Source organism: Delphinus delphis, chromosome 12 (assembly GCF_949987515.2).
Source record: "Delphinus delphis chromosome 12, mDelDel1.2, whole genome shotgun sequence".
NCBI lineage: Eukaryota > Metazoa > Chordata > Mammalia > Artiodactyla > Delphinidae > Delphinus > Delphinus delphis.
Genome location: NC_082694.2, coordinates 69832391 through 69854740, shown reverse-complemented (window position 1 = coordinate 69854740; position 22350 = coordinate 69832391). Strand labels below are relative to the sequence as shown.

The 22350-nt window shown below is 47.7% G+C and overlaps 2 protein-coding genes and 1 pseudogene across 3 annotated transcripts in view; 2 read left to right on the top strand and 1 right to left on the bottom strand.

Moving 5' to 3' along the window:
• The window catches only part of DRC1 (dynein regulatory complex subunit 1), a 45548-nt gene extending 27319 nt beyond the window's left edge, over positions 1-18229 (top strand). Inside the window, exons 8-17 of the mRNA XM_060027614.1 lie at positions 967-1106; positions 2089-2223; positions 2565-2797; positions 5423-5535; positions 6720-6809; positions 7354-7440; positions 15075-15250; positions 16362-16505; positions 16862-16964; positions 18099-18229. Coding sequence (XP_059883597.1) covers positions 967-1106; positions 2089-2223; positions 2565-2797; positions 5423-5535; positions 6720-6809; positions 7354-7440; positions 15075-15250; positions 16362-16505; positions 16862-16964; positions 18099-18155 — 1278 coding nt within the window. The 3' untranslated portion in view covers positions 18156-18229. The remainder of the gene's footprint in view (positions 1-966; positions 1107-2088; positions 2224-2564; positions 2798-5422; positions 5536-6719; positions 6810-7353; positions 7441-15074; positions 15251-16361; positions 16506-16861; positions 16965-18098) is intronic.
• On the top strand, positions 8201-8901 carry LOC132435495 (small COPII coat GTPase SAR1B pseudogene; annotated as a pseudogene).
• Positions 18230-19466: 1237 nt separating the features above from the next.
• The window catches only part of OTOF (otoferlin), a 91571-nt gene continuing 88687 nt past the window's right edge, over positions 19467-22350 (bottom strand). For both annotated transcript variants that reach the window (XM_060027611.1, XM_060027613.1), the window contains exons 44-46: positions 22092-22270; positions 21886-21986; positions 19467-19770 (exon numbers count right to left, since the gene is read on the bottom strand). In XM_060027611.1, the coding sequence (XP_059883594.1) occupies positions 19590-19770; positions 21886-21986; positions 22092-22270 (461 nt within the window). In that variant the 3' untranslated portion in view covers positions 19467-19589. The remainder of the gene's footprint in view (positions 19771-21885; positions 21987-22091; positions 22271-22350) is intronic.

Sequence of the window (22350 nt, the reverse complement as noted above, 5' to 3'; positions counted from 1 at the left end):
GACCTTTCTACCCTGCGTGGACCAGTAATTCTACTCTTCCCCCTAACGTCTTAGTGACCCTCCTTTGCCTTCAAGGATAAAGCGTTAGACTCCTAGCTCTGTCAGGCCCTGCTGCTCTGTCAGCCTCATCTCTACCATTCCCTCCCTGCTTCATACCTCACGTCCTAAACTGCTCATGGTTTCCCCAAAGCACCTGGCTTTCCCTTGCCTCTCTAGACCTCTCTCCCCTCCACCTGAGTAACTCCTACTCATTCTCCAGGCCTCAGACATGCGAATGCCATATTTTCAGGGACGCCTGCCCTGCCCTCAGGGCCCGGGAGAACCCTCCTCTCATTGGTCCCATACCTGTGCTTACCCTGATCTTGCTTCTTGTCACCAGTGCTTGTTCATCTGTCCCTCTCCTAGACAGGGAAGGACTGGGCCTTTTTCACCTGTGTTTTCCCAGCAGCACCTCGAAAAGCATCAGACATATAATAGGCACTCGATAAATATTTGCTGAATGAATGAACACAACTAATGATGATCCAAATAGTAAGGACGGTTGCCTCTATCCTCCTTTAAAATGAACACGGTTTGCTAAACACTGACATTGACAACTGGAAGGTCAGAGTGGGGACCTTGCAGGTTTTTTGTGGCCATGTTAACTTTTATGGTTTTTCTAGTGGGGCTGCTCGTTCTCTGAAGGGTCTGGAGCAGAGCATGAGAGGTAGCTGTACTTGAACTGTGCTCTAACTCTGATCTCTCTTAGACTTTAAGCACGTAGACGTTAGCTTGCACTTGAATGATTTGTATTTTTTCTGGTTGACCTTTAGTTTGCCTCTAATGATAAATTTTCTAAGAATTCAGGTGGAGACACTTGTCCTAAGGTTCCTCTGATACGACTGCAGAACAAACAGCCAGGGACCCTCATGCATGACAAATTGTACCAGGGCCAATTAGGATTATTTTTTTAAACTTTAACTTTAGATTCTTGAGCAACAGCTTCAGCAAATGAAAGCAACTTATCAGCTAAACCAAGAGAAGTTAGAGTACAGCTTCCAGGTGCTGAAGAAGAGAGATGAAGAAAGCACAGTGATTAAATCCCAGCAAAAGAGGAAGATCAACTGGTAAGCTAGCGTGCACAGCGTCTTTGTTCTGGGCCTTTCTGTGCTGAGAAGAGGGATGGGTCTGTACTCTTTTGTAGGAGTAGAAACTGTTAAAAATATAACCAATTCTTATTAAAATATTTTTTTGGGGGGGGGAAACATTCAACTGGTTCTACCCTCCCCACACCCCGAAAAGAGTTTACAGCAAAAAGTCTGTCTCCCATCCCTCCTTTATCTGGGTCCTCTGTCCCACCTCTGTGACCATTATTCATTTCTTTTGTTTCGTCCAGAATTTCCTCACGCACGTACAAGCAAACACATATAGACAGTCTCATCCCCTTCTGCTTTTACACAAACGATAGCATTCTATACACACTGTTCTATGTCTTGAAGATGTTTCCATACCAGTTCGTAGAGAAGGTTCACATTATTTCTTAAGCTGCCTCGTATTCCACTGCATAGACATGCTAGGATTTACTTGCCCAGTCCCACACTGATGCACATTTCGATGGCTTCTAATCTCTTGCTGTTGCAAATAATGCCAACATAAGTACTTATGTCAATGTGTCACTTCTCATGTGTGCCCGGCTATCTGGGTAATGCTCAACTTGTAATTACAGAAGCAGTACATGTGCATTCTAGAAAATTAGAAAATACCACAAATGAAAGTGAGATAAAAACATAAAAATAGGGCTTCCCTGGTGGCGCAGTGGTTGAGAGTCCGCCTGCCGATGCAGGGGACACGGGTTCGTGTCCGGGAGGATCCCACATGCCACGGAGCAGCTGGGCCCGTGAGCCATGGCCACTGAGCTTGCGCGTCTGGAGCCTGCGCTCCACAACGGGAGAGGCCACAACAGTGAGAGGCCCGCGTACCGCAAAAAAAGAAAAAAAACAAAACAAAAAACATAAAAATGCCATATTCCTCCTACCAGAGATTAAGTGTATCTCTCTTTTTTTTTTCCTTTTTTTGCAGACTAACTTTTTTTTTTCCTCTTCAACCCAGCCTTCATGATGTACTTAACAATCTGAGATCAAAATATAACAAACAGGTAAAGCAGTTTCAGGAGGAGAACCAGTCCCTAACCTCAGACTACAAACGCTTTGTGATGCAATTCAAGGAGATGCAGAAAGCCATGAGGTATTTCAGGGACGTGGGTCCCAAGGCATGTGCCCTAGGATAGAGGTTGCAGGGGTAGAGCTGGTAGCGGCGGTGATTTCATCAGACTTTGATAAATCACCTGCTTCTGGGGAGCTGGACCAGGGCACCAGAGAATCCTTTGTGCTGTCTTTCCTGTCCCTTTACTTGCATGTCACCTGCCTTGTTCTCATAGGTGAGAATCAGGGGCTCAGGGATTGGGCCAGGCTCAGGATTTCCCACAGCTCTGCCTCCGTCCTTGCCCTGCTGCTAATTGGGGGTGGGGACGGGGGCTGGCCTGGCACTGGAATCAGCTGGCCCCGGTCAATAACTCTCCTTCACAGGCATTTCGCTCTCATTGATGACAAGCAGTTTCGGGAGATTTGGCTGATGAATGAAGAGGAGGCAAAAGATCTGATAAGCAGAGCCTTTGATGTAGACAGGGTCATCCATACCCATCACCTGGGGCTCCCCTGGACAGCACCTGACTTCTGGTTCCTGAAGAATGTGGGACCAATTTCTCAGCAGCAGCGGAAGTCGGCCACGCAAATCTTAGAGGAAGTGCTGATGGAAGCAGGTGACCGGAACAGAGTCATAGCATCTTCGAGGTGGAGTGGAGGGGCCCTCTGAGAACATCGGGTCAACCCACTCCTTTTACAGATAAGGGAAATGAAAGCAGTTCCCTTATCTGGCGGATAAGGTTTCATAGCTTAAGAGGTCCAGAGAGCATGATTGGTTGATATGACTTTTAAGTTTCCTCTAATTTATTGCTTTACCTTCTCCCCTGTATTATAAACTGGTACTTAGATCTAGAAGCTTGATCAGATTCAAGTTCACTTTATTTTCCCTATATACACTGTTGCCTACCTCCATTGGGATAAACTGATGCCAAGTTGTCTCCCTTTGTGATGTTAGCAACCATTGATAACCATTGTCTAAGATCCATTAACTGCATTAGGGATTGCAGCAAAATGGTGTTCTGAGTTCCATCATTCTGCCTTCATTTATTAGCTGGAACCCTTCTGAAAAGAGAATCTTCTCCCCATCAGCTATCTGCTACCCTGAGATACAGTTTGTACAGGAAAAGCAGGAGAGTGCTTAGTCTTTTTTCTGTTTACTAGTCTTCAGAATAAATAGACGGGGGCTCTAGCATCTTCTAAAGGTGACCGATGAGGTTTTATTTAAATTTTTCCTTATGAACACATGGGTTTAAACGAATGTGATGTTTCGGTTTACTACAGTTATCGTCCTTACTAATGCCCTACTTATTCCATCTTTGGCCACGTCGGCTTCTGGGTCCTTTCGACACAACCCCAGCAGTCTTTGATAGCTTCGTGGCTTTCCAGAATGACCAGATGTTCCAGGCTCACATTATGTTTTTCCTGCTTCAAGTCTGGAATCAGCCATTCCTCCAAGGAGACTTCGTCCTTTTAAATAGGGAATGGCATTTTGAAACCATAGTCTGGGTGCTGGAGGGCTCACTGGTTTGACTGGTCATCGTTTCCAGGCCTTCTCAGTGGGTGAGCCGAGGGTATAGGATTGTGTTTTAAAGATAAACATAAAATAAATCATGTATTTATGATACATGATTTATTTTATCTTTAAAACATAATCCTAATGCTTCCGAGTCATCAGGATGTCAGAATTTTTTACTTAACCTTATCAAAGTGTATCTCCTTTCTCCTAACTTGAAAATCTTCATAGTCAGTGCCTTCAAAATAATTACTCATATACGTTTTTATGGTACCACAAAATAGTCTCAGAATAAAAGAGCAACCCTGCCACTAACAAATGATTACTAAAAAGGGTTTAAACTTTTTTTGCAGTTCTTTTTGTTCTTAGGATACAACCTACGAGGGATGTACAGACAGATTACTGTCTTTTAAAGTCACTTGGAATGCTTTCTATGTGGTTATGTCACCAACTGTATACACGCTTATGTCTTTTTGTTTCATGTTAGTTTTGATTGTTAGTGATTGCTCCTTTACAATTGAATTTTGTTTTATAATTATGTAAAATATTTACGTTTCCAAAGTCAAATGTACAAAAAAGTTATACTCAATAAAGTATAGCTTTTATCCTCTTTTGTCCCTCTCCTCTAGGTAACTATTTAATAATTTATGCTTTATCCTTCTGTTACTTTTTAAAATTATAAACAAATGTGTATGTCTTTATATAAACCAATTTTTAGGTAAATGAGAACATATGCTTTTCTCCACCTTGCTTTCTTTATGTACAATATATCCTGGAGATGAGTCTACACTAGGAAGAAGAAATACTCTTCATTCCTTTTTTATCTGGTGCTCTATTGTGTGACTGGGCTATAATTATTCAAATAGTCCTCTGTTGATGGTCATTTGGGATATCTCCAGTTTTCTTGGCGTTTTTGCTATTAGAATATTGCTGTAACACATAGCTTTGTGCCTTTGTGTTTTCATGTTTTTGCCTGTGAATTGTTGGGATATTTCCCTAGAAGTAGGATCACTGGATCAAAGGGTAAATGCCTCTGTAATTTTTCTGGGTCTTGCTCCATAGGGATGGTACCATTTTGCATTCCACCAGCAATTTGCTCTTGTCCTTTTCAAAATCTTTTCATATATATTATCTTGTTTTACCTTTTGAGCAAGTAGTAAAACCTGGGCAGTGCAATGATTTGTATTACTATTTTCAGTTGAGGGATGTATAGCATAAAACACTTTTTAAAATTTTCATTAAGGAAAATTTTGCTGTTGCTACCAGCTGCCAGTTTGTGCTGACACTATTCTGTGAGGCAGCTACTTTTCCTGCATTTTCATGGGCTGCTTCTAATCTTCTGCAGGTTTAGAAACCACGTGGTGATGGGTTAGATTTCTCTCTCAAATAATAAACAGGTTCACGGTCTCCCTACCACTTCCTGGTCAAGGCTGGATTTTGAGCATGGTGTTTCCAGGTAGTTGAAACTGGGAAGAGTGAGGCTTTCTAGGCTGGCCAAGGGTGGCAGAATTCTCCAGATAGTCTCTTATTTCGACCCCCAATCTCCCTTTTTGTTATCCCCACGTGATGGGCTTTCTTCAGCTAAAGGAACTTGCTAGTGCCTTAAAGACGCCTTTTAAGGCCTACATTTCCTCAAGGAAAGCCGTTTGACTGTTCCTCAAAGTGAAGCAGCCCAAGGAGTCACCTTCTCTTTCTTTCTCTCTCTCTTCTCGCTATGGCCCCTCTGCAGAAGAGGAGGGGGCAGAGGAGGCCGCCTCAGAACCAGGGTCGTACCTGGACCTGCCAAAGCAAGTGTCAGCGAAAACTACCAGGAAGATCCTGACGCTCCTGTGTGACGAGTCGGTGAGGCTGGGCTCCTGGCGGGTGGCCTGGCCGACTTCCTGCCCTTCTCGAGGGCTGCTTTTGATGACACTGGATGGGCCAGAGGTGGTCTGGAGGCAGGACTGGACCGGCCCTCAGGGTGGTGCTGGGGGCGGCCCCTGGGCTTCATGGGGTCGCGGAGAGGCTGTCGTGCTCCAGAGCTGACCTGGCTGGTCACCAGGCCCTACCTTCATGGTCAGCAAGCCTGGCCCAGGCCAGCCAACGGGCTCCTGCTAATTAAAAAAGAAATGCTAAACAATTGCTCATCTGCGAGAGAAAGGGCACCCGTCTCGCCTCCGTGCATCCACCTGACAGTAGCGTGGCCACAACCCACGGTGGCCTTTCTCTGGGAGCTGAGCCTGCAATTACTCTGGGGGTGTTAGGCCTTGGATATCTTCACTGTATCTTAGCAAAACTAATTGGTGTAAAGGCCTCGTTGGAGCTGGTTCAGCTAGAAGTCTTATTGTACCCAAACAGAATGGGTGTTTAGGCAGATTTTCATTTCTGAGATGGGAAGCAGGTGGCACAAAGATTGTCAGCCTCCAGTCCACTTGGGACAGTTCTTGGGCACGAGGGGGGGCTCCTGCCACCGAGGGCAGCTCCAGCTGAAGGAGGCGGCCGGCGGGTGCCCCCCTCTGTCCGCAGGCTTGCTGCCGGTGGCCACCCCTCCAAGGAGCCCTCCCCCACGCGTTGTTCCCACTCCGAGCGGGCACCCAGTCTTCTCCCCCCTCACCCCCGCACTTGACGTGCACCGTGTTCTGCTCTGGTGTCTCCATCTCCCCCCAGCCCTCCTCTCCTCCAGCTCACTGCCTACCGCTGTGTCCGGTAGATGTCTGGGGAGTAGCATTTGAGTGAAGTGACATGGGCGGGTGGGAGCGGGACTGGACCACGTCTGGACTGCGGCGGGGAGCCCAGGTGTTCGCCCCATGGCTTGTGGGCGAGGTGCGGGGAACTCAGTCCATCGTGAGGATTGGCTTTGTCTCTGGGAAGGGCTCTTAGGCATCCCGGGAAGGCCTCCCTCCGAGGGCCCTGCTGTCCGATGTGTCAGCCCTGGGCTTCTGCTCTGTGGAGTCGTCCCTGGCTAGTTACCCAGAGGGGGGATGCGGGGCCTGGGACTCGTCCTGAACCCTGTCTCTGACTGGAGATGTCGTCTTCCTTCTCCTCAGGGTTTCCTCATAGAGAGGAAGCTGCTGAGCCTTCTCCTGCCCCTGGACAAGAACGAGTGTTACCTGCTGAAGTTGGACGCCATCTTCTCAGTGAGTCCCCCCAGGGCTGAGTGGGTGAGGGTCCTGGGGTAAAGACAGCCCCCTGGGGTTTCCAGCATTGCCTCAGCCCAGGAGTAGATGCGGGGCTCCCGGGGCTTCCCCGGCTCCCTGTCACATCCTTCCCTTCACCTGTTTTCCATGTACGAATTGGGCTCAGAGTCGCATCGATGTCTCCCATCCCACCCCTTCCTCTGTCAGTCCCTCTCTCATGGCCCAGCTCTCAGCCGTAGGTTCTCCCCTCCGCCCCTAGACTGAGATGTGGGTTCAGCCCCGTTAGCATTCTCGTGCCCACCAGGCCTATATGGAGCCGTTCCTGACCTGAACGTCGTTCCTCTGTTCTGATGTGCGTGTCCAGATTCACTGAGCTCTCCGGGCTTGAATGGCCTGTACTCTGGGCCATGGCAGGCGCTGGGGCTGCTGAGGGGAGCGAGCCCCCTGCTCTCGGGAGCTGAGGGCCTGTTGACTCCCGGAGCCACGTGGAGAGGGGCGCTTCTTGATGTGTGGTATTTGAGCAGTCATTCTATTTTTCCCTCAGGCCCTTGGAATCGAAAATGAGGATGACTTGTATAAACTGGTAAACTTCTTCCTCAAATACCAAGCTCATCATTCACCTCCCAGCCAGGTAAAGTGACGTGTAATAAAAAAGAGAGCATTTAAAATTCTCCTGGAAACCCCCAGAGAGCATTGCTGCCTTTGAATAATACTTCTGGAGAAATAGTGAGGGTTTTGTGTCAAGGATAGCTAACCCAGCATTTCCCTTGTTATTATTACTTTTTGTCTTTGTAAAGGGAAGGCTGGCTGGCAATGAGATGCTGTTCTTATACTGAGGCCCAAGGAGTCTTTTCCAGGGCCTTCCCTCAAAGCCAGGCCTCAACCACATGAGACCTGGGCTCACCAAGTTCTGAATATTTTGATCCGTAGCACTTCCCTGCAAAGCAGGGCCCATTTTTAATACCTATCTTGATTGTAATTGACTATTTTGAGGAAGTCATCATGTTAAAAATATTATAAAATTTTAATATAAAAATTAAAACTTGAATTAAAAAATGTTTTTAGTATTGTTAGCCCCAGGGTGAGTATCCTGTTATGCTTCCGAAAAGAGTTGGCTGAGTGGACAAAACACAGAAGCTAAAAAAAAAAGGACATATTTGACTGCATTAAAAAAATTCTGTAGAGCAAAAATCACTATAAGTGAAGTTAAGATACAGATGACAGGAGGAGGGAAATATTTTTAATTCATATCACAGTTAAGGGCTAATTTCCTTACTATATAAAGAACTCTCATAAACCAATAAGAAAAAGACCCACAAGTCAATGGAACAGACAAGGGATATGAACAAACACCTCCTAGAAGAGGCAATAAGGTAACTTTTAGGGACTAGGGCCGCGGCAGCCATCGCTCTTTGCAGTTTGGTGTCGGAGTGAGTAGGGCCGACGCCAAGCAAGGAATTGTGTTCTCTCCAATCGCAGACCCTATAAGATTTGGCTATGTCCTTCATATTTGACTGGATTTACAGTGGTTTCAGCAGTGTGCTACAGTTTTTAGGATTATAAGAAAACTGGTAAATTGGTATTTCTTGGATTGGATAATGTGGGAAAAACAACATTGCTACACATGCTAAAAGATGACGGACTTGGACAACATGTCCCAATGTTACATCCCACTTCAGAAGAACTAACCATTGCTGGCATGACCTTTACAACTTTTGATCTGGGTGGACATGTTCAAGCTGGAAGAGTGTGGAAAAACTACCTTCCTGCTATCAACGGCATTGTATTTCTGGTAGATTGTGTAGACCATGAAAGGCTGTTAGAATCAAAAGAAGAACTTCATTCACTAATGACAGATGAAACTGTTGCTAATGTGCCTATACTGATTCTTGGGAATAAGACTGACAGGCCTGAAGCCATCAGTGAAGAGAGGTTGCGAGAGATGTTTGGTTTATATGGTCAGACAACAGGAAAGGGCAGTGTGTCTCTGAAAGAACTGAATGCCCAGCCCTTAGAAGTTTTCATGTGTCGTGTGCTCAAAAGACGAGGCTATGCAGAAGGCTTCCACTGGATGGCGCAGTACATTGATTAACACCAGCCCCCATCGGTTCAAGGTCTCACCATTCAGGCCTACTCAGAGATTTGATCACTCAACACGCATAACTTGAATTCGATAGACTTTTGTTGGTTAGAAAACAGATGTTTTTTAGATTAATATTTTATCAACCTAATTTGAGTTAGAATTGAAAACTGATTCTAGTAAGCTTGAATATCACAATGTTAGCTTTCTAATTCCATAAAAATAATTAGTTTCTACAGTTTATAATCTGACATTACCCCCAGCACCATTTTTAAAGAGCAACTTTCCAGACTACATTTGAAGCACTTTTTAACAATATGAAACTACAAATGTAAACCATATTTAAAAGTTCATCACGTTACATTTTTTATGTACTTTTTTGGAACTAGTTTTAAAATTTTAGATTATGTGTCCATCTATCTTAAGTGAACAGTTAATAATTAGCTTATTGATGATTGCATGAAGCCTTACAGTTTTCATTATTTTTCAAACATCATGCAATAAAGCAAACCCTAATATCTGGCATCCTTCTTGGGCAAATGTTTCCTTTTAATGTGCCTTATCTGGCTAGTATGCTCTGAAATTTTGCATGTTTAATATTATCTGTATGGGGGGGTTACTGGGAAAGGAGATTGCTTCAGAATATTTAGAATAATGCCTAAGTTCCTAGAGGCTTTTGCATTTTCCAGGAGACAAGTTGTGTTTGGTGGCAACTTATACCACATTTATCTCTGAATCATGTGTATTTTTATCTGTAACACTACCATTACCAGTGCTGATGGGGTCCATGTCCTAGTCCCTGTGGGATCGGCCTTCTGCAGAAAAACACAGCTTCTGGTACAACCCAAGGTTAATTTTTGGTTTGACAGGCCCATTCCCGTTGTCTGATTCTGAAGTGCTCCGTCTTACTGGCGCCCGGTTTGGTGTTCTGTGCCTCTTCACCAAAAGTAGTGACAGGCAGCAGTCTCCCCACATTTAGAGGTACTCCGCAGTCTCTTTATACTTAATGGTACTCTCCAGGGCAAACGACAAGTAGGGTCTTGTGCGCGGTTTCATCGTGGAGACCAGCATCTGAGGAAAAAGAGCCTATTCTGCTTCATTTGTCGCTGAGATGTTTGGGGATTTTGCTCCTATCCTCCAGCTCTTCTGCATTTTTGGCATATTTTATTTCTTGGTGGAAAGAAAATGAATCCATATATTTAATTTTATTTTTTTAAGTTATTCTCAGTTAGCTCTCATGTTATAGCACAAAAGGCTTTTGTTTTTAGATACAGTGCTTGCCACGTGATAGTGTCTGCAAGCCTCACTGATAGACTTTCTAATAAGATTTTAGTTAGCTTTTTTAAAGCATTTTAATTTCCTAAGAAATTGAGTTCTTTTTTTCCATATGTCGGACAGTCCCATAATTAGCTGAAAGACAAGCGCCAAATATTTATTTTTAAAGACTGTCAAGCTTAAGATTTCCTCTCTTTGTCACAAACCAAGGTTTTATAGTATATTTAACCAATTCCATTGAGAATAGATTGCTCCAATTCCATCAAGAGTGATTTTAATATCAGAATTAGTGTTTTCTCTAGCTATTGTCCAGATCAGAGTTACTGTAGTCCCTTCTCTCATCAATAATGCAATATATGAAGAAAATACGGATTGAAGGACATGCCTGGAAGGAATTACCAGTTAGCTAAACCAACAAGGTCATTTCACCATGACATTTGGTTTTAGGAATTCACCTATTCTATTTCACTTTCAGCTTCCTTCTAAGCGAAAATAAAAAAGCTTTCTCCCTGCCTAGAAACATCAGTAGCACCATGGGAAAAGTAGCAAATGATATTTCAGCCTCTTGGGTTATTCTGCCAGATATATTTAAAGTACTCATTTTTAATATCTTGACTAAACAGAATTAAGCCTTATTAAAAATAACTGCTTCTTGTCGTTGGTATCTTTTCAGTAGTTACAGGGACATGCCTTTCTTCAAGTATTTCCTAGTATCTATTGTGATCATTGAGAAGTTAATTATTAGTGTTATAAATTGGTATAAAGGAAAAAGCTTAGTGGTTTCTCTAGAGGATATTTGCTTTCTGGTACAAAATATCTTGTTCCAGAACTCTCATTCTAGGTCTGTCACTGGCATCAAAGGAACAAAGTCACCTTGTGAACCACAGCTAAACTGGATATTTTCCCAATGATGTAAGAGTCTTGTGGCCTGAACCTCTGGAAATGAAGCTGTACTTTCCTGCCAGCTTGAGGGAGATGGGCCTCAGAGTTCCCCAGCCATTGGGCTTACCATCTAGCTCTGAGATCTCCTCAGAGCATATACACTGAGTCACTGCTTCCTTCAGAAGAAGCAAGTTAAGAGAATGCCGAGAAGCAGTAAAAACACACGGGGAAAACATATACTCTATATGTGCCTGTGCAAGTGTGCACATTTGCGGAGTAGTTTCTGGGTAAATGGTAGTATTGAGGACACAGGTTAATTTTGTTCCTCCCACTGTAAAGTGTGAAAATGTAATTAACACTATTGTATACAAGCTAAGATTGGATTCCATATAAATCAGGAAGTGTTCAAAAGATGTTTTAAAATCTTAAGTCCAAAACTCTAAAAATAGAGGGCCTCAGCTGGCTTTTATATTTTTAAAGAAGAGATTCTTAACCTCACACCTGTTTCAATGACTGCTGTTAATTATAGTTTTGTGTAACTGTTTCAATTGATGGATTCCAGTTTATCTTGGTGAATTTTTAGATCGAAGATTATTTTTTTAAAAAAATTGAGGCACAGATATTTCCTAAAGCGTATGAAAAAATATTCTTCGCCATTGGCTTAGTTGACCCAGTATCCTTGAGTGCCAAAGAAGTTTGAATTCAGACATTGCCTGCATAGATCTAAATTTTTGTTTTGTGTGCCTGTGTACGTATACACATTTACTGTGGTTTACAATGTATACACAGAACGTTGTTTCTTTTCTTTAGTTTTCAACTGGCTCACACTTCTGTGTAGTGCTTTCCAGCACATAAGCTACTTATAAATCATTAAAATAGAGTAATGGCTGTGATAATAGTGTTTCTTGCCTTCTGCAGAATGATTTGATTAACCCAGCATTTTCACAAGTTCCATCGTTAAAAACAGAGTACCTCTAGTTGACATGATTTGAGAGTTTCAGGAGACAGTTTACATTTTCTGAAACTGTACTTGGTATGTGGCTCAACGTGGCATTTCAGTCTTATTAGTCACTTACACGACTGAAGTTTGCAAGGCTTCTATTGCCAAATAAATTTTGACCAGAGTACATTGAAAATAGCTAATATACAAGGAAGTCTCTCAGAAAATCTTGTGTTGATTTAATTTAGAGTACACTGTTTGGATTTTTTTTTTTTCTGGCGGTGCCATGCGGAATCTTATTTCCCCGACCAGGAATCACCATGTCCCCTGCGTTGGAATCGTGGAGACTGCCAGGGAAGTCCCTGTTTGGATCTTTTTAAACATATGGAAAAGTTGGTGAAGCTTCAAAAAGTCTCCAAGAGAGCATGAGAAAAATAGAGATGAGCAAATATAAATTTCTGGATGCAAAATTAATAGGGAATTAAAGGTTTTCTATAAACCTTTAAATTTTTTTTTTTTTTTTTTTTTGGTCATAGTTAAGAGTTCAGAAAACAGTATATATTCAATTAAGGACTAAGTTCCCAAAGGTCCATATTGATGTTTCTGGTCATTTCCATCATTGTCCTTTTGAAATGCAAATTAGCTTTTTAACAAAAAGAAAAGAAAAAGAATGAAAGAAAAAGAGAAAAAAGAAAAGAAAGAGAACAAGCTCTTAAAAATATAGGACTGTACCTCTATGTAAAGTGATTGGGATTTTGTTAAAACCATGTTTCTACTCTTGAACCCTGTAACCATTCCCCCTCCCATACCCCCAGCCCACACCTGGATAAAAATATCCCTGGGTATAAAGGGAATCTACAGAGTCTACTGAAGATGCAGTTTTGAACTAGCTAATTTTTGTCCTCATAATTTAGAATATTAAATAGCTAATATATTTAATACCTCTGATTGATGGTTCTGGGCTTTAACCACACTTTCAAACAGAACCCAAAGTAATCACAGTAAAGTAAGCAAATTTATTCAAAGTAAACTTTGTTTCAGGAGCGCCCCCACCCCAAATAGATTTTAGGACAGAAATGGGAAAGGTTTTTGAGTTATTTCATGCAGAATTATTATCTGTGGAAAAGCCGCACTGGAGTGGATGAATTCTTCTTCAGTGTGTATTTTCAATGAAGCGGGGGAATTAGATTTAATTTTAGTTTTAAATATTCGGGGGAAAAGGGAGCTGACAGTTCTACAGTTTTTGACATACAAGTTGTCCTTGAAATTGTTTTCATTATCAAGTATAAAGATTCACATCAGAATGGCCAACTTCACATGGGTTTCTGGATTCCCTGGTGCTGCTCCTAACCTGGACTCATAATCAGTTGCCATATTGAGGCAAGAGCACTCAGGGTGAAGGTAGTCACATAACTTTAAAAGCGTCCCCCGATGCAGGGGACACGGGTTCGTGCCCTGGTCCGGGAAGATCCCACATGCCGCGGAGCGGACGGGCCCGTGAGCCATGGCCGCTGAGCCTGTGCGTCCGGAGCCTGTGCTCCGCAACGCGAGAGGCCACAACAGTGAGAGGCCCGTGTACCGCAAAAAGCGATCAGTGTTTTCCGTGGTGAGGCCTTCAGTATTTGAGTGAATGCAGAGTATGTTGAAGTGGCAAGTCGGTGATAAGTTTTTCATCACTAACCTTGTTTACACTTTTGTACACCACTGCTTGCACTAGTATCTTAGTGTGAATTTTAAACATTGTTTTACAGTGTATACAGATTGTTAAGCATTAATTTATATAAAGATGTTTCTGTTTACTTTTATGTATTTTACAAAGAACAGCTATAATAGTTGGTTAAGTGTTCTTGAATTGTGTTTGTGTGTTATTTTGACTATGTTCTATTGTCTTTTCACCCCCTATGAATTTGAGTGTCAGGAATAGAAAAATAAAATGATTACCTGGTCTTTGAAAAAAAAACCTTTTAAACATATGAAAATATAATCAGGCTTTGTTGTATTAAGAGAAATACAAATTAAAAGTGCTCAAATTCCATTTTCATCTGTCAGGTTGGCAAAAATCTGCAAGTTTGATAACACATAGTGATGGCTGAGATTTGGGAAACAGTCATGCTCATAATTTGCTGGTGTGAGTGTAAATTGTTGCAGCCTCTGTGGAGGACAGCTTGGCAGGATCGATTACAAAACCGTATAGTACACTTCACCCTGTGATTCCTCTTCCAGGATTTTAGTCTATTGATATACTCAACACAGTTGAAACGATGTGTTTATCATAGCTTATTCATCGCAGCACTGTTTGAAATGACAAAAGATTGGAAATGACCTAAATTTTCGTCATTAAGGAATTGATTAATATATGGTGCACCTACACAATGGAATACTATGCAGCTGTAAAAAAAGAACAAGAAAGTTCTTTATGTATTTATGTGAAAAGCTCTCTAAGGTTTATTGTGAAACTCTACTATGTATGTCGTAGGGTATCATTCATGTAAAACTGGAAGAAAAAGTGAAAGTGTGTGTGTGCTTATATGTATATATATTTCTTTGGGAGGATACATAAGAAACTGATAACATTGGTTTGCCCATGGGAAGTAAAATGAATGAACTGCAAGGCAGGAGTAGGAGGACTTTTTAAAATTAAAAAGTTAAAATTTAATTTGTATTATGAGTCAAGAGGATATTTATATCATATAAGCTTTATGAATATCAATAAAATGAACACCTGTGAGCTGTTTAGAAATAGAACATTATCACTTTTGTGGGTTTTTTTTTTTTAATTCGGCTGCACTGCATTTTTTTTTTTTTTTTTTTAAATTCTGCTGCACCACATGGCATGCGGGATCTTAGTTCCTGACCAGGAATCGAACCAGGGCCCCCACAGTGAAAGCACTGAGTCCTAACCACTGGACCGCCAGGGAATTCTCACATTATCACTGTTTTGACGCTCCTTAACTTCTGTAACTTTCTGTAAACTTTTCTCCGTTTTTCCTCTTTCTGTCCTCATACACTCATGCTTGCGTACCTCCAGCCATGGTTACCCTTGCACCTTTGTCCAGATCAACCCCTGGCATCTGTGTCTCCCCTACAGGAGCGAACAAGCCTCGTATCACCATTGGAGAAGCTGGACCTCCAGGGAGAGAAGGAGGGAAGCCTTGTGGACCGGGAGCCACAGGAGAAGCAGCCCCCGCCTTCTCCCAGGCTCATCCACCCCAACGATGTTCTCAAGATTCTGGAGGCCTTTGTCACGGGTCTGAGGAAACCCAGGTGGGCTGTGTTGCTGGAGGGCTTGCCTGAGAACTGGGGAAGCTGGATGGGATGGGGGCCCAACAGATGCCAGGGATGGGAGAAGAGGCTGCTGAGCCAGAACTTGGGGGGAGTGAGTAGAAGGATGTCTGGAAGGAGGATGAGAGGAATCCACGGCCATTACAACGAAAGAAATGGGTGTAGAAGCGATTTGCATGTTTTCATTCATCATTCATTCATTCAACGAACATCTGTTGGGATCTGCTGTGTGTGAAGGCCCCGTGGGGAGAACACTTTGTGATCAGAACAACGGTCAAAGCATATGGAGGTGTCATGTTGCTCAGGGGAAGTGGTCACCTCCATCTGGCATATCAGAGAGGGCTTTAGGAGGAAATGGCACCAGAACTGGGTTTTCCTCGGTGGACAAAGTGGGGGGCGAAGGGCATTTTAGGATGTCACAGCACAGGGAAAGGCCTGGTTCAAGAATCACGACAAAGAGGTATGGCTGGAGTGTCAAGGATCTGAGGAGTGGGACCGGCTTGGGTAGAGGAGCCAGGCCAGATCTTGAGAGCCTTACCCAAATTGCCCAAGGTCTTGGTCTTTACCCTGTAGTGGCCTGGAGCCAGAAAAGGATCTTAAGCCATGGGGGAGCCCTGAGTAGACTTGCATTTGAGAAAGATCACGTTGGCGGCAGGGAGGGGGCTGCTGCTGGATGCAAGGACAGTGGTAGGAAGGTTTGTCCAGGTGGGAGGGAACAGCCTGGATGAAGCCTATCCTAGAGGGGATGGAGAGGAGATAAATTTTGAGAGCTGCTTTGCTACATTTGTGGAAGAAATAGGCAGAGTAATACACTATGAAGCCAGTGAAGTGAACTGATTGAGAGAAAGCTGGTGGATGAAACTCCAGTGATGCTTTCACAAAGGTGACAATGGCACCAGGAATCAGGAACGTTGATGACAAGCGGGTGTTCTTTCTGAGGATCTTCCACGAGCTGATGAACTTGTATAGCTGGGTGGGAAGGTGACAGGTGGAAAGGCAGTAAGTCTGTGAGGTGCGGCACTGTGATGGGCCCTGCTCGGGGGCCTGGATGACACCAGGTGGAGAGGATGGTACCAGTGCTCTCAACCTTCAGGGACTTTCGGGCACCAGTGAAGCTGCCGAAGGTTGTGCGAGACGACTCAAAGGACTCCGAGTACTGGAAGACCCTGACCACGGTTATCCCTGCCACCACCCTGAACCTCTGGGACGCTCTCTACACAGCCTTGGAGAAATACCAGTACGTGTGTCTGTTATGGCCCAGGGGGAGGAGGGAGCCGGGCAGACAGGTAGGAGAAGGATGCTGCTTGGAACGGCCACATTTGGCGCCTCCCTGTCCCGTGAACCCTTGGAGAGAAAAGCAGCCAAAGGGCAACCCTGTTGGGGGGCTGTAGTGTTGGGGAGACCCCTCTGGCCCCGCCCTCCCTGTTCTGTTCCCACTGGCCTGGCTCGTTCAGGGCGGGAGGGCTGCTCTGGTGGGCGAGCCTTCTGGGGTCCTCTTCCACCTCCAACCAGATAGAAATACAGAGCCCCTGGCCCTTACTTGATAGAGGATGGAGGATTCAATGGGCCTCTAACCGATTTTTCTGCCCAAAGCCTCGTCCTGACCCAGAGGGCCAAGCTGCTGATAGAAAACCGTTCTCTGGAGCGGCAGAACACAGAGCTCCAGCAGCTGCTGCAGCAGTATCTAGACTCCAAGGTGGGTGACGAGACCCTCCTGGGAGGGGAGGCGGGATGCTGGGAGAGGCCGTGGGACAGGAGGAGATACTAGGAAGTGAGGTGTCACCCCTGCCCCCACCCTGCCGCGAGGCGTGGGAGCTTTGAGCTGCAGGCTGTGATCGTGTCCCTTTGATGCCCATCGTTTTCAGCACCGGCTGCTTGTTGGAGGGCTCTCAGAGGCAGTGACGAAGCCAGTGCTGGCCTCCCAGCTTACAGAGCCCTTCCACATGAACTTCCTTCTTTGGTCCCTAACAACCAGTCTGTGAGGCAGATAGGGCGGAAGTGATTCTCCCCCTTTCACAAAAAGGAGAATCGAAACTCAGCACCTCTGTAACTTGCCCAGAGGGCAGACTCTTCCCTCTCTGCCAGCCCTGGGTGTCTGGCCTAGGATGTGACATGGGGAGGGAGGGGAGGTTCCAACTGGGGCAGATATTCCCTGGCCCCCACTCGTGCCTGCTCCAGTGACAGTTGGGGCAACTTCCCCATGGCTTGGCAGGAGGAAGGATCTCCCCGTCCCCTCCACAGGGAAGAGTCCACCGGCAACACAGTTGCTGGCTCTGCTCTGCTCCTGTGGGATCCTCCACGTGGTGCTTAAGGTCGTAACACGGGGCTGAGCGTAGGTCCTCCGTCATCAGCTGAGGCCAGTCACACGCCCACGCACTGGGGGTGTGTGGCCCGTGAGGTCTCAGGACCCCTGCTACACCTGAGCGGGGGGATGTGGTGAGCCGGGGGGTCACGCTGGCCTCTTGGCCCGAGACAGGACTCAGACGTTTGGGAACCGTATGGCCCATACTTCCTTCGAGGCCACTGTGGACAGGAGGCTGGGGGTGGGGGGGAAGCACAGGGCCACACTGGGGCTATAGGGTGGGCAGGTCAAGAGCGGAGGGGAGGGCTCAAGAGAATGGATCAGAGGGGAAGGTTAAGAACGTGACCAGAGCCTGACGAGCTGGAGCAGAAGCCAGACGAGGAGCCCAGGTCTTGGCTTCAGAGGAAGGCAGGCTGCGGGCTTTCCCAGGCAGCCGCAAGTGTTTGGGGGAGGAAGTGCTCCCAGGGATTTGGAGGCCTGTGGCAGGGGGACCCTGGGGGAAGTGTCATGACCTTTACTCTTTTCCAGATAAACTCTGAACTGCAAGTTCCTCCGACTCAGGTGTTCCGGGTCCCCACAAAATAGAGCCAGACCTCGAAAGGGCCGACACTGGTATCAGCGCTGGTGCCACAGGTGGCATCTCCTGGGGAGCTGCCTGGGCCCACTCCCTGGGTTTTCCAGAGCTGCTGTTGTCGGGCCTGTCAAGATAAGGTGACAAGAGGAGTTACTTGTATCCTGCAGGCATGATTAAAGTCTTCAAAGAGTTGTGTCTGAATCTCTTTAAAGAGGTCAGGTGAGACACGGGCCCCTATCCCCACCTCTGTGTCACGAGGGGACTTTGTCCCCAGCCTCGAGCTGTGGTTTGACAACAGGCTTGTAGCTGTGGGACAGGGCCTGTGGCACGGGGCTCCCTTCTTGCTTTTGGGAGAAGCTGGTGTCTGCAGGTGGCGGCGGGAGCTTTGGGCCATTTCAGGGTCTGTGCCTGCAGACTGTCCTTGGGCCTGCAGGACCCTTTGTGAGCTTCTGGGGCCCCTGGGTCCAGCCTGCGGTGCCCCCTGGGCTGTGCTGTGAGGCTCTTCCTGTGGGCAGCCTGGGCAGACAGTCCTGTACCTTAGGCCCACCTTGAACCCTGGGCCACAAGGCCCCCCAAAGGGTTAGGGGCCCATCCTATACTGAGTTTGCCAGCCAACCCTGCCCCCTGCCCCCCATCAGTCCCCCCACTTGGACAACTGCAGACTTGTCAGCTCAGTGTTTGATTTCTTTTATTAAGAGAAAAATCACCACTCGAGAAAGGAAAAACAGCCAGGAGAAACCCAGTTCACACAGGCAGGGGGGCAGCACTTCAAGCAAACTCCAGGCATCCCCTGGAGGGCCGGAAGGGTGAGCCCTGAAGGGGCCAGGCGGGTAGGGGGGCACGGGCGTCCGGGCGTGGATGTCCAGGCTTGCGAGCGCTAGCCTGGGCTGAGGAAGCTCTGGAAAGCCGTCAGGACCCACAGGCTGGGCAGGACTGGGCTTGTGCACGCAGGGCTGTGGCTGCCTGGACTGAGTGGAGCCGGCCCGGGGAAGCAGTCACCCCGCAGGATTAGTGGGAAGGATCTGCACTTCTGCAGAGCCAAGACTGCTAGTGTCGGCTGTCCTTGCAAGATGATGTCTGGGGGAGGGGAGGGTGATACTTTTTGCTCATTAACTCTTTGGAAAGCCCTGGGCACTGGCCCATGACATGATTCTCGATTCTCAGTGAATTTCGTTAACGCTTTCGAGCTCTACGGGGAGGCCTGCAGAGGATGTGGGGTGGCTTCCTCTGGAGCCCCCATCCCTTCCCCCACTCCCCACCCTGCAGGCAGGGACCCGAGGGGAGGGACCGGGCCAGCAGCAGACTTGAGGTGGTGAGGACAGGCAGGGAGGGGGTGTCACCAGCCCAGCCAGCAGGACGAAGGCCCCTGGGACCTGAGGCCTCCATGCCGGAGGAGGGGCAAATGCCCAGGCCCGGGAGGGGAGCGCAGGGAGGCCCCGGGGCCTTCACGCCCCCAGGAGCTTCTTGACCATGTAGCCGGGGAGGCTGTAGAAGAAGAGGGCCAGCATGAGCAGCGCCAGCAGCGCCAGCACGATCTTGATGATGAGCCACTTGTACCGCGTGCAGATCAGGTACTTGATGGACTTGAGGGGGTTGAGGAACCAGACAAAGGCCGTGTCGGGCCGGCTGGGGGAGGGAGAGTCTTGGTCAGTTGGTGGCATGTCCAAGGCACCCCATCCCCTCAGCCCTACTAGACCCCAAGAGGACTGAGTCCCCAAAGTACTGAGTGCTGGAGGGAGGGTTTGAGCCCATCTCTAAGCACCAGGTGCGCTGCCTGCACTCCCTGTCCTCTTTGCAGGACCCTCTGGCGCCCCATCTCCTCCCGCGGCCTAGACGGCATTTCTGGCAGCTGGGCAGCCATCACACCTCCCGCACCCTTGCAGTGATGGCGGGTCAATGCTTGAAGGGGCAGCCTCAGCACTGCAGGCAGTTCCGATTATTAGGAAGCTCCCCTGTTGAGTGGTTCCTTGTATATGGTCCGGTGCTGCCCCATGTTCTCAATGAGATTGGTGTTTCTCAACCTCTCCCCCTTTCTGCTTCTGTCCCCACCAGGTCCTGCCAGGGGTGTGAGGGGCCCCAGTGGGGCACACGCCACCCTCACCCCGACCTGCCCACCGTCAGGGCTGGATCGCTATTCTATCTTCTGCAGGGCCGCCTAGCCCAGAAGGGCTTGTTGAGCTTACATTCTGTTGACTGTGTTACAAAAACAACAGGTTCTATGAAATGTCAAGATGGAAAATCAAAATATTGAATATGCTTCTTCAAATTCCTCCAGCTCCTGGAGGACGTGGACCACACCCTCCAGAGCCTTTCAGCGCAGATGGTCTGCAGAACAGGGATGTGGGCGCAGGGCACCTGGTCTCTAGTCCCAGCGGTGACAGGCAAGTTAGGCACCTCTTCGAGCCTCAGATTCCTCACTTGTACCACGGGGTTAATAGTAGATCCCCACCTCCGGGGTTGGTAAAAGGGTGACATGAGAAAGTGCATGGGAAGCTCCCAGCCCAGCGCCTGGCACCGAGCTGTGCTCCTCATATGCTTGTTACTAAGATGTTTGAATGGGATGGGGATACTCACTGTCCTGCAGGGCAGGAAAGGGCTTGGGGTTGGGAGGAGGATACTGGTAGAAACTATTCAGGACTTGGAGGCTAATCCCAGCCAAAGCCTTTCCCCTTTCCCGTCCATCGCTCAACTTCTTTCTGCCAGTGGAACTGGGTTAGAGTCTGTCCGGATTGTTGCTGGGACAGGGAGTGGTGTAGTGCGAAGGACACTGGATTGGCAGTTTGAAAACTGAGGCTGAATCCTAGCTCTACCCTGATGGCTAGGTGACCTTGGGCAATTTACTCTTCCTCTCTGGCCTGATACGTGAACATGCAAGACAGTTATTTGCAGTTCTGAGTCTATGATACTGTTCGAAAGCTTAACAGTTGCTGTGTGTATCCTTATGTGTGCACTTGTGGGCATACTTTTGTGTGTGCACTTGCGTGTGTGTGTGTGTGTGTGTTCCACATGCTGCCCAGCTCATAAGCCCTCGGTCCAGGAGGGAGGGAGGAATACCAGACCCAGGAGGGTGCTGGGTGCAGGCCCCAAGGGTCTTCTTGACCGGGTAGCCAGGCACAGGGCAGAGGAGAAGGGCGGGAGGGGCAGCAGCTGGAGGGGCAGCCGGCGACACGTGCGCCACAGCAAGTAGTGGGCAGACTCGAGAACCATCTTGAACCATCTGGTTCAAGAACCAGATGAAGCTTGTGTGGGGCCAGCTGGAGCCGCAGGAGGAGCAGAGGGAGCATGGAGAAAGGCCACAGGAGCTGAGGGCTGGGGCGTGGGGAGGGCCCCGGCCAAGGTGGGGGCCAGGACGGGGGCCGACCCTGGGCTGAGTTCATAGTCCCAGGCACCCCCCAGCCATGAAGGCTGCCTGGGGCCCCAGAGCCCACCACTGCAGCTGTTTGTCTTTGGCAAACACCAGGAAGAGCATTTGACTCAGCTAGGTGGGGCCTTCCCCGGGAGAGGTGCAGCTCTCCTGTACCGGGGGCCCGCGCTCTGGCTCAGAGGGAGGTGTGGATTTTGGGAAGAAGGGGAGGAGGGAGGAGGCTCCCCTGCAATGAGGCTGTGGCCTAGGAAGGGACAGAGAAGGCAGAGGTGCCTACAGAGTGGAGGGCAAGGAGACCAGAAGTTTCTGGCCCCTCCTTCCCGTTCCAGTGCCCCCAGGGACTAGCATGGCAGGGGCCTGACCCGCAGAGCACTCACTTGGGTTTCTCCAGGGGGTCAGGTTCATTGCGGGCCAGGCCCACTGGATTCTTCTCCGCCTCCTCGGCAGTGAGTAGATGCAGCTCTGCCTCCACCTTGCCCTGCAGAGAGGAACAGAATGGTCCCGGTGCCCGGGTTAGGTGCCAGGCCCTCAGCGCCCTGGCCTGGCCCAGCCCTGCCCCCTGCCCAGCAGTAGTGGTGCCCACCGTGAGCTCAAACTCATCATTCTCATTGCGGGCCAGGAGGGGCCACCAGCCTTTGATGCGCTTCTGCTTGAAGATGGAAGCCAGGGGCACGTCCACCTCCCCCGTGGCCATCTCCATGCTGCACTGCTTGGCCGTCTTTGCGCCCCGTGGGAACCGGTTCAGGTCCAGCTCGATGGCCCCTGTGGCGACCTCAAGAGTCAGTTCTGACATCTGGTACTATTGACCGCACCCCCAAACCTGGGCTGGGCTCCCCCTGCCC